Genomic DNA, 11,245 nt, shown 5'->3' with positions numbered 1-11,245 from the left:
GTGGAAAAACAACTGAGGACGGATCATTGATTAAAAATGGGTAAAAAGGGTGAAAAGTAAAATGTCCAAAATAACTGCAATTAAACTAAAAACATACAATGCAGCAGAAGTGACCTTTCAAAGAAAGCCAGTTCATCACAAATTCAAGAGACAGAGACCAACAATACCTACAAACACTTACTTCTAAGTTCTGCACAGACCCATGAATCAAATTTATGAATATGAGACCATGTGTAATACTTGGTACATACTGAATCCAGACAAAATAGCCTGCAATGGCAAGGCTTACATCAGATACTTTCTTAATCTTATGAACATTTTAGCACTATGATGCTCTTATGCAAATATTTCAACATAGTCCTTTTAATCCTAATAATTTCATAAAATAAATAAAATGTAAAAAAAATTCTAAACTTGGCATACATTGCATTTTTATTTCCAGAAATTGCAACAAAACCTGTATTTTGGAGAAGACAATAAAGTTGTGTCATGTGTCATGTTAATATGCGCTCAAAACTTAGAGCAGCAATAAAATCCTAACTTTATGACTGTACCTTGATCTTTCGATAAAGATTAACACATTAGGACAATAGCCTTGTTTTTCTTATTTTTACAATAATCTAAAACCTGTTAAAATCACAGCTTTAAAAGAGCTACCAATTAATTAATTAGAGGCACAACAGTGGTGACGGCGTTCTCAGCCAGAAAGCATATCATTCCATTTAACATAATCTGAATAGCAGGATCTCATGGGTTTTAAGATTAAATTGTTTAAGACCATTAATAAAGCAACTGATGATGGAGTAGATTCTGTAATTTACAACGAGTCTTTTTATTGCAAAGATGCAACAGGACATTCTGGATCTTAGATCTTAAAAGAAACTGTGAGACATAACTTGTCTAGATATTATGAGCTGTAACAGAAAACAATAAAAAAAACGTAGGTCCCATTGTTTGTTAGCGCCTTCTAAACGTATTCATGACTCTTGAAATTTAACCTTTTGTTATGATACAACTGCAAATCTCAAAGCAGTTTATTTGGATTAATATAATAGAATAACACAAAGTAGGGCATATTTATGCAGTTTAATTATTTTTATCTACAAATACAAATCTGAAAAATGTGACATGTATTTGTATTCAACTCAATACTTGGTATTGGTACCAATACCAATACCAATTCTACCAATACCAAGGCAGTACCAGACATATTCCAAATGTACAAACCAAATGCTCAAGAGCATTTGGTTTGTACTTTATGTGGTCCGTTTTAACACAGCGACATAGTGTGTGAGAATTCTTGTTTCTCTAGCATTTTCATCATATTCTAGGAATTTGAATACAAACTATTAACCTACTACAAAAATAGCAGTGATATAACGGGTATAAAATGTAAAAATATCTGTTCTAATGCAACACTTAGCATAAAAGCAATTTGCACACAGATTACTGACCTGATGATTGACCACATTCACTCTACATCGTCAACTTATTAGTCTTGTCTTGATTTATGAAGCATTACAAGCCTGCAATTGCAAATATATCATCTATGTCTTCATAGCTATCTGGGTTATTAATCTGTAATGCTCTTCTGCTTGGAGCCTTGCTTTTTTCGACATCTTCAAAATGCACCACAGGCCCAGAGTCTTTTTGCTGTCCAAGCAGTCCTGTCCTCTTAAAACTAGTTCTGGCTCTAGATAACAGAAATCTTTTCCAGAGTAATTTAGAATGACTCCTTCGGCCAGTGATCCTCTTTGTTACGGCCGGAAAATGAAAAGTCCTCACTGATGACCCCTGGGAAGATACAGCCCGGCACACTTCTTGTCTAAAAACCCGAAGTTTCCTCTGAACACTGAGTAAAAGGGCAGATAATAAGAGTAGTTAGCATTCAAAATGTGTCACAGACGTTGAAAGTTATGGCTAAACAATTTTATGTTTTATTCATCTTACTTGTGTCCTGCTGCTTCGAGACACTTCATCTTTTGGCACTTTAATCGCAGGAATATAAGGAGACGTTTTGTCCTCTTCATTCTTTCAGAACTGCACCACTGAATTATCTCCTCCAGATTGTCATCCAGGAGTGTAAATGTAGCAGCCTCACTCACTTGTTTCTTGAACTCTTGTTTCTTGACTTTGTTGCTCAATTTTGAGACAGTCTTACCCTTTGAGATCAAAATGAGACAATAACGTAAATAAGGACAAATAAATACAGTACCCTCCATTGGTAAATATATGTTGAAAGGCTTGAAATAAATTTATCTTTGTCGCACAAGCAAAAAAATAGGTCAGTCTACGGTGGCCCTGAGGTGCATACCACTTCAACAAACTGAAAGCACAATTACAAATTACAAAAGCACTACAACATTAACAAAACGGAAATGGTATGTCCCAGTTGGAGACCTAAGAAGTCGTTGACTGGACAATTGGTATGAATACGTATACGCAGAGTCCTATTACGTCACCGCCATCTTGACAGTCGCAGTGGAGAAAACGTGCTGCGTGGATTAGTTTCAAAGGTTTTACTGTACAAAGTGGACCCACTGCCTTTACGTTACAATTTTTTAATTCATATCTTGAAATAGGAAATGCACACTGAATTATGGAATTGTGTTAATATGTTCATGAATACATCACTGTAAAGATATGTGTGTGTTCATCAATAAAAACGATTTATCAGAATCAGTTGTATCAAATGTAATTATTATGCCCCAAAAGAATTAAATAATCACATCAAAAAGTTTGAAACGTTGTCCTTTGTTTTGTTTTTTTTTCCATTCCTATAGATAATACTATGTGAGAGATTGTGTCTGTGACATTCATTAACTTGAAATACTTTGCAGAACAGCACTTTACGGAGTTCGGTCCATTTACTTGTATTAGCTTGCTGGCAGATAAGTCACTTTCAACATGGTGGACGCTATAACGTATCGCAACAAGGGGCCGACCCGCTCAAGCGATAACTTCCGGTTCAAAAGCACTGTTGTCCAATCAGCGATCTCTCAGGTCTCCAACTGGGACATCCTCTTTCCGTTTCGTTAATGTTGTAGTGCTTTCGTAATTTGTAATTGTGCTTACAATTTGCTGAAGTGGTTTGCACCTCAGGGCCACCGTATCAGTTTGCTCACTGTGTTGAGATACAACACTGTGTTGTGATAAGATAAACACAGGTTCTACTGCAGCTTGTTTTTTTACAGTTCCAATTTGTATTTATTTTTTGTTGTTACTTTGACTGTGGAGACAGGAAAGTTTTAATAAAATGCTAATTTCTGACACAAGAAGTATCCAGACAAAAGGTGTTCTCTAGTCTTTCCCATTTTAAGAAGTAACTAAGACAAATCAACCACAGGAAGCCATATATTCCTAATTAGAAGTTCTTACATATTGTTCTTTTGCCACAATTTCTGTGTATAAATATATAAATAAGGGATTTTTTTATATAAATGAACTTAACTCACTTAAAGTAAATTTTTAATTTGGTTTAAGTTTTCTGTGAATAAAAATCAGCTGTATATGGCACATGTTAAAGGAATAAACATCTTGGTTATCATACTGACCTTGGAGATAAAAGCCTTGTAGTCAACATCAAAACCAACACCTGCAAATAGATTTTCGTATAAGAATTGGTTAGGAGGAGCCAAATTTTGCAAACACCTAATAAATAGAGATAATTGGTTGTCAAATTGCTTGCTCTGGTCTTGTGTAATCAAGTGACTCCATACCTCTTTCTCTTTCAACAGCCATCCCAAGATCTTCTTGAAAGGTCATCTGCTGTTTATTGTTTTTGACTTTAGCTGTTTTTGGCATTTGGCATTTTGTTTTCTGATTTTTAGGACAAGCGTGAAATGCCGGATGCTTCTTCAGCACTAAAGCATCAGAGAGACCCAGGAACTCAGCCATATCTGCTGGCAAGACTGTGTCGGTGAGAAAGGGCATGGGTTTGGCTTGGGCTACAACTTTCAGGAGTTCCAGGAGCCACTGGTAAAGATGGCAAATGCTGACCAGTAAACCACGAAAAAACACCCTGATGAAGCAAAAGAACCAGATCAGTCATTTTATATGAAAAGAGAAAGTGTTTCTAAAAGCCCACCCAAACAATTTTTTTTATGTATTCATTATAACTGTTTAAATTGTTGAATGCAGTATCACAGGAAAAGTCTTTTCCAGCAGCATCAATTAGCTCCAATAAAAATGGCTGACAGAATTGGCAGAAATAGCTTTTATATACTCCTGCTTTGCAGAAATCAATCACAGACCCAAGCACAGTGGAGCAGTGTATGAGCTTTAAACTTTACAGCCCCACAGAGAAGAAACTCTGTGCCAGCAGGTATTTGGATCGCTTCCATTTCTGACACATTCATTATCAAATTTCTCCACAAGTAGTCACCAGTAATGTTTGCTTTCAGTCACTGTTGTTACCATTCATTTACAACACTTACCACTGACTACTTAGTCCGGAACAGATTCTTAAAGTTGTCTTTACCCCTAAATGTCTTCCCATTCCTTAGGATTTAATTGAAGTAGTGGTTAAAATATCCTCCAAAGAAATGGGACACTTCTTCACAAATCTGATACATCAGTTTTCATGGAATCGTACAAGTAAGGATTACTGACTTAATAGGGCTGAGTGTGTTGAGGAAACGGTTATCAATTAATCAGCAGACATCAGGACATCAGGCTACATTACTGTCCAATGCTTGTTAAAGTGGAACCAAACTATAATGCAGAAAGTACCCTAGTAGAAAAACACTTTGCAATATTTAAACTAACTGCAAGAACACTTAAATATGTCAACAACTAATATTTTATTAAGAACAGTTTTCTTACTATGGCAATACATCAAAAATACATCACAATATTTTTTGTTATGTAATTTTTGGTCTAGTGATAATATACAATATAATTTCTGAAAACATGTCAATTTTCTGAATGAGAAGCATTCAGTTCCAATGTTTATTGAATTCCAACACAAGCAGAAGTAAAAATTATGTAGTCATATTAACACAATCGGTCCCAAAGACCAGTGGGGAGCATGAAGGGTAGGAAAAATTTTTAAATAATTTTATTCAAACCAAATATTGATTTCTCAACTGTATCCGGGGTAAAATATTGGTACTGTTACATTAAAACAAACCCAAAACACTTATGAACTTGTTTCCTTTGGATTGTTTTATATTCAATTCAAAATACCTAATTAATCCCTGAGAGATATGAAATGTTTTATTTCATATTACCTAACTTCTAAAGATACGTAGATGGTAATGGGCAGGAAGGCTCTTCTGGAGCAGTCTGCAGTACAGAAAGTCTGCATAGCCACTGATTGAAAAAGAAATTCCATTTGTTATTTTATTTTAATTAGAATGGTTGTTGTGATGGTATCATGCTATATATTGATAATGTCTCACATAGTTTCTAATTTCTGGTCAAAGAAACAGGAAGGGCCCCTTAAATCTGAATTCTGATGGTTTCAATCTATGACTTCTGAGTCAAATCATTTTAAAAAGAAGAATTAAAATTATTTTTTGTGCTGCTCTATCTCCCATATCCAATTGCAGCTGCAAATATGAAAAATAAAGTAGCTACTTACCATAAACGACTCAGCATGCTGGTTAGCACTATATTCAGGATGAGAAACTCCTCCCATTTCATCTGCCGTTTTGCTAATCTGAAAAATGAATTTGTTAAAGACAAACAAACTCTGACAGAGATGTTCCAAGATGCATCACAAACCCTCTTTTGGCTCTAATAAAAACAGCATTAAAGCTTGATCTACAGAACAGTGTGAACTGTTAAACAGGATACATGAAAGCTCTGCTGCAGCGAGACAAAGTGCAGCTCAGCAGCTTGCCTGCTCCCAGCACTTTCAGACAGGTCCACTCCAGCATGGGTTGACTCGGAACATCACAGTCACCCTTCTTCTTGCACAATGCCCTAAAACCCATGAAGAAACTGTAATTAGAGATTGTACATGCAGCTCCAACATGGTAAACAAAATGGCTCTGCAGACACTAGAGAGTGGGGAGGTCAAAGGATTATGGGATTTTGGCTTTGCAATGAAATGACAGCAAACTGAGTGTAGATTTTATCTTCAATTCTCTCTATTATTTATAATTTTCTCAGTGTTCTGTTAGGGCTGTACAATTTTGGTGAAAAAAACCTCACAATTAAGCAGTTATAATAAGAGGATTAGCCATTAATCTGACATTTCTCATGGCTGAAAGAAATGCAGATAAAGAATTGTAATAACTGCATTGTGTTTGGTAATTGAAACACGTCTGGTTTGTGTGTTAATGATAGCTATATTTACAGCAATAACCAGTTAAAACTTACATTTGAATCTGATTGGGACATAGTTCTATTAGCCCCTGAAGAGCAGCATCAAGCTTCATATTCTTCAGTCTGTTTACACATTGTTCAACCTGTAGGACATAAATAGACAAGCTCATGTAGAAATTTATTTTAAGATCGGAAAGTCTGACACTTCTATTGCTGATCGACATTCTGAGACTTGAAAAGAGAAAATGTGACACCCTGAAGCATAATGTGAGGTTTCTGCCTGTAGTTCTCACCTGCTGTAAGCCCTTGAAGGTTTTGTTTCCCCTGTAGCTGTTGTTCAGGATGTGCATCAGATCGTAAAGAAGCCGGATCTCCGTCTGAAGTAGCTTACTGTGAAGAAGCTTCAGGACCTCGCCGTTTTTCAGCAGCAGGTCTTTGAAAAGTGTAACTGCAAAACATTAACGGTAGATTGTCAGTATCCCTGCAAAAGCACGTGGTTAGGGTTAAGTGTATCAATTCGCTTGATGTGTCTTTGAGAATGAGCACACAAAAAGATAAAACATTTTCTGTTTGGACGATCAAACCTGTTTTTGGAGCAACTTGTATGTGGACGGTTGAAGTTGCACAGGGATAAGGAATGTTTACCCTGTTCCAAAGCTGTTCCTCTGCCATGCTTCTCTGCTAGAAATGTGCGGAAGTGGAATAGCCAATAGCTTTTCCAACAAATGTGACGTCAGAGTTGGCCTTAAAGGAGCCGCAACAATATTAACCCTCCACGGAATGCACCACTAGCATTTTCTTGCCTCACAGTGCTGAGTTAACCTGGTGACAAAAAAGCAAAAAGCGTTTTTTGCACTAAGGACCTCACCAGCTGCTCCATTGTTGTGTATGCTACTGACAGCATTCATGCTAACATTAGCATTTTGGCTATTTTTAGCTGATACACTTACTTTATCATACTAAATGGTGCAAATCCATGTTAGTGAAGATGCTTGTGACTTTCCACACGCTATTGACAACTATTTAGCTAAGCTTAGGCAGTTCATTAGCATTGCCTTTTAGCTTAAATAATATATTATCTGTTTTTCTGACTTATTAGCCATGTTTAGTATACTGAATGGAGTAAGCGAATTACAGACAACATGCTGGTGATGCCTCACAGGCTACTGACAGCATTCATGCTAACATTAGCATTTTGGCTAATTTTAGCTAATACGCTCATTTTAACATGCTGAATGGCGCAAGTCCGTGTCAGTCGACGTTCTCGTGATTCTCCTCATGCCGTCGATGTATGGCGTCGATGCTAACTTTCAGCGTCGGAACGCCGGGTCCAGACCGACGGGCGCCCTTTGGCAGGCCCCGTTTAAATTTCCTCAGAAATTTTCTAGTTCTTTCTATTTTTCCAATAGGCAACTTTGTACTGCTTTTTTTTTTCTGCTCAAATATAGGGCCCTGTCTAGGTTTACCTGCTAGAGCCCAAGAAGTAGTAGCTTCGCGGGCTTCATTGTGGAATTTAGACACATATGTGTTCCAACCTGGTCTATTTTTAATCTTTACATTACTCTTATTTTAAGGCAGACTGGCTTCAATTATGTCAGAATATAATCTAATTGTATTGATCCTGTTTTCAATATTAGAGCAGTTACAGTCTGTGCAAGTAACTGCCTCTTGAGGAGTAAGACATTTAAATGGAAATCTTAAAAAGTCACTTATAAAATGTAGTTTTGATCTCCACAATTGATCATTTTCATCCATTCTATAGACAACTTAATGAGTAAGATACAGATAATCTTGCCTATTTAATCACATATTGCACTTGTGTGTTATTTCACTCTTACTGCTTTATTAGTCTTGCTTTCTCTAAGTGAGTTTTCTTACAGCTTCATTACCACTGCTTCATTTTACTTCATCTGTTCTGCACCCAACTGGATGTGTGTAAAGTCTTTCGTCTTTAAATGGGAAGGGACTGGCTGAATTCAACTATTTAAACAAAGGAAATTGTGTGGAAATTATAACCCATTAAGTACTACAGTTAAAGGTTACTGTAACAGTAAACTAAACCAAACAGAATATTAACAGCCTGAACTTTAAGTTCTTATATACCTTGCATTAAAATGTATTTTTCTTATCCTCATGCACTATTTATTATTTACTATATCAGAGAAAAAAAATGTTTTGAAAACTACACTGAAAAAGAAATATATCTTAATTTATGATTACATAACACAGCAAGCAGTATCAAGTCATTTATGCATATTTACGATGTGATATCTTTTATTTAATAACCCAGTGGAAAAACACCAAATGTTAATTCCCCAATACTGTTTTCTCCTTTATCCACAGGAGGACTTTTAAGTTCACTTCATCCATTACAGAATCCTCAGACCTTCCTTTCACAGTCAGACCGTGGCTGCCTCCTTGTAGCCAAAAAACTTCAGTCTCGGCTTTCATATCTTTTAGTACTTCATTAAAAAGGTCCTGAGCAAAGAAAAAAGAAGAAAAGTCACCACTGTGGCCTGATATGTCATTGAATCTTCAAGTACACAGCTTGGCAAAAACTGATCAAAGAGAGGCAGGGTAAAAAGGAGACTTAACAGAATTATAGATGTTGAAGAAAAAAACTGAAAAGTCTGTGAAACCAGTAGAGTAGAAATGGTCACATGAAATAAGCTGCTCTGCATGCAAGAGGGGTGTTTTATGTATATGAATAGATAAACTAGTCATAAATTATTTTACTTTAGAATATGAGCTCATTGGAAAAACTAAGCCCAGTCTTACTGCTTCTGTAGAATTAAAAAAATAGATGTAGCCATCAGATAATACTAAACTGCACTTGATTAATTCATGATCAGCAAAATAACCAACAAATGTGTATTGACACAATGGCAAGTTGGGAAAAACATCAGCAACAATCTAAGAGAAACGACTGTATCTGTCTATAAACTTAGGAAGAGTTACAGGGACATTTTGAGACAATTTGAGGTTCCAAACACAGCAGCAAGTAATTTTTTCTATAAATTTCTTCAGTTTTCCCATATTTTGAGACATAGAATGTCTCAAAATATTTTATTGCATTTTTGACTGCGTTAACCTGCATATTAAAAAATAAATAACCAAATCTAAAACAGTATGGAGAATGAAGATGTTGCAATAGAACAGTACAAAATCCAGACTGAAACAGACTGAAATGTTGTGGCAGGACATTAAAAAAGAAGAAAAGCAAATGTGAGAAAAAAAAAAAAAATCGCACTAAAGTAAATCCATTTTCTCATTCAATCCAGAACATCTTCACCCTCACCCCGTTGCACATCGTGTCCTCAGTGCCAGACACAAACAGAACACAAACACTCCCAGGCAGCATTTTTAAATCTTCACTCCGCTGATGATGGGTGTGCGTCTTTCCTGGTGGATGCAGGGGGAAAGAGAGGCAGATGACACCCTGCACTGCGTCCTCAGACTCATCGCTCAGCTGCCTGGCGAGAGCAGCAGCCGCACGGCATCCCATTGACCGGCCTGATTTTATCATTAAAGAATCCCATTTAGTGCAACAGTTTGTCTAAAACACAAAGTCGCTCTTATCAATGGAAATCAACATGGGCAGGTGGCATGTTCTATTTACCTCCAAAAAATATGTTTTTCAATGTAAACCTCTCCAAGGTTTTCAAGTAGTCCTGAAATGACAAATATGAGTGTTTCTTTTATTTAAATAAGGTCTTTGCAATTAAAATAACACAGCAGGATTTCACAACATGCTAATTTCTTAAAATGCACACTTATAGAAAATGTACATTTTGCCTTATACATATTCCGGTCGATGATGGCACAAGAAAGATCTGATCAGCTGCTATTGCAAACTGCATGTCAAATTCAGTTTACATATTTCTACATTTAAGCAGCAAAAGAAACAAACAGTGAAAACAATGTGCAACTTCAAAACTTTCTTTGGTACATATCTATTCGGTCATCTGATAGGTTTCTATGTATTCACTACTTGAAACAAAAATTACATTCTACTTTTTTTAAACTCAATTCTTTTGAATTGATTCTACAGTTTGCCTTATGTAACTTCATTCATGGATTTTTGCATAGAGCCTTATTTTTTGGGGCGAGAGGAGAAAGACAAAACTGAAAAACTATAAAATAGTGTTCAAGAAGTGTCAAAATAGCTCGCAAGTCAGATCTTTCCTTTAATTTTGAAGCAGCTTTTATTTTATTTAAACAGAAACAAAAAATACTTACCCGGACAGCATTATAAGCTTTAACTCTATAAGCCAAGTTCAAGCCTTTGCATGTGAAACGGAGGCAGAGAAAACCGTCTGATGCCAGAGCGTGTGCAAGAGAAACTAAATGTTTGAAGTTCATGTCTCCTCCCGCACCGTGTGTTAGTATGACGGCTGTCTGAACATCATTCAGTGACGCTGGAACGCACAAGATTGCGTCCAGACTCTTTGTCCCCAACGACACTTTTACAAGTTCCTGAAAGATAAGTTTGAAAGCATGTTATTCAACTGCATAGTTCGCTGCACTTTTTTATGACGTACAGTTTCTCTATCCTCATTTACAGCCTCTATGTGTTAATTCTTCTTTTCCACCTAAACCGCTTGAAAACGGCGCCTACTTTTAATAAAGAATATGCTATTTTAACGAATACCTCATTAAACTTGTCCATTGCAGGCGGTTCTTCTCTGTAAAATCTTTACAATGACTGAGAATGAGCGCCACCTAGCGTTCAGGAGTGGCATTTACAATTTTTAAGTTTTTGCCCATCTGAACATCAATTTTGTAACAGTGTCACATATTGAATTCAGGTCTGGATCCCTTCCATGTCTTGTAAAACACTTAGAAAATGTAATTTTTTCCTTTAATTTCAAAACTATGTGCTTATCTGTGTTGGTTCATCACATAAAACAATTGAAAAAAAAGGAGAAACAATACTATTGTGTTGTGTGTAACATGCCAAAACATGAACACA

At 36.2% G+C, this 11,245-nt stretch overlaps 2 protein-coding genes across 4 annotated transcripts; both read right to left on the bottom strand.

Annotated features, from left to right (window-relative positions):
- Positions 1-1,067: 1,067 nt before the first annotated feature.
- nepro (nucleolus and neural progenitor protein) lies at positions 1,068-7,089 on the bottom strand. The gene is made up of 9 exons (XM_044132469.1): positions 6,858-7,089; positions 6,567-6,721; positions 6,328-6,416; positions 5,800-5,928; positions 5,585-5,662; positions 3,720-4,021; positions 3,555-3,595; positions 1,951-2,162; positions 1,068-1,852 (listed from the first exon to the last, which is right to left on the bottom strand). The coding sequence occupies exons 1-9, from the start codon at positions 6,943-6,945 to the stop codon at positions 1,519-1,521; spliced, it is 1,428 nt and encodes a 475-aa protein (XP_043988404.1). The 5' UTR covers positions 6,946-7,089; the 3' UTR covers positions 1,068-1,518.
- Positions 7,090-8,519: 1,430 nt separating this feature from the next.
- tex30 (testis expressed 30) lies at positions 8,520-11,147 on the bottom strand. Of its 3 annotated transcripts, none has more exons than XM_044132467.1 (5): positions 10,925-11,147; positions 10,513-10,749; positions 9,893-9,944; positions 9,572-9,675; positions 8,520-8,751 (listed from the first exon to the last, which is right to left on the bottom strand). In XM_044132467.1, the coding sequence occupies exons 1-5, from the start codon at positions 10,940-10,942 to the stop codon at positions 8,581-8,583; spliced, it is 582 nt and encodes a 193-aa protein (XP_043988402.1). In that variant the 5' UTR covers positions 10,943-11,147; the 3' UTR covers positions 8,520-8,580. The 3 variants fall into 3 exon arrangements, with proteins under 3 accessions (XP_043988402.1, XP_043988401.1, XP_043988403.1); XM_044132466.1 differs by having other exon boundaries at positions 9,572-9,786; positions 10,925-11,026; XM_044132468.1 differs by lacking the exon at positions 10,925-11,147 and adding an exon at positions 10,815-10,883 and having other exon boundaries at positions 9,572-9,786.
- Positions 11,148-11,245: the final 98 nt, after the last annotated feature.

Source organism: Gambusia affinis, linkage group LG11 (assembly GCF_019740435.1).
Source record: "Gambusia affinis linkage group LG11, SWU_Gaff_1.0, whole genome shotgun sequence".
In the NCBI taxonomy this organism is placed as follows: Eukaryota; Metazoa; Chordata; class Actinopteri; order Cyprinodontiformes; family Poeciliidae; genus Gambusia; species Gambusia affinis.
This window is presented reverse-complemented; position numbering and strand designations above follow the sequence as displayed.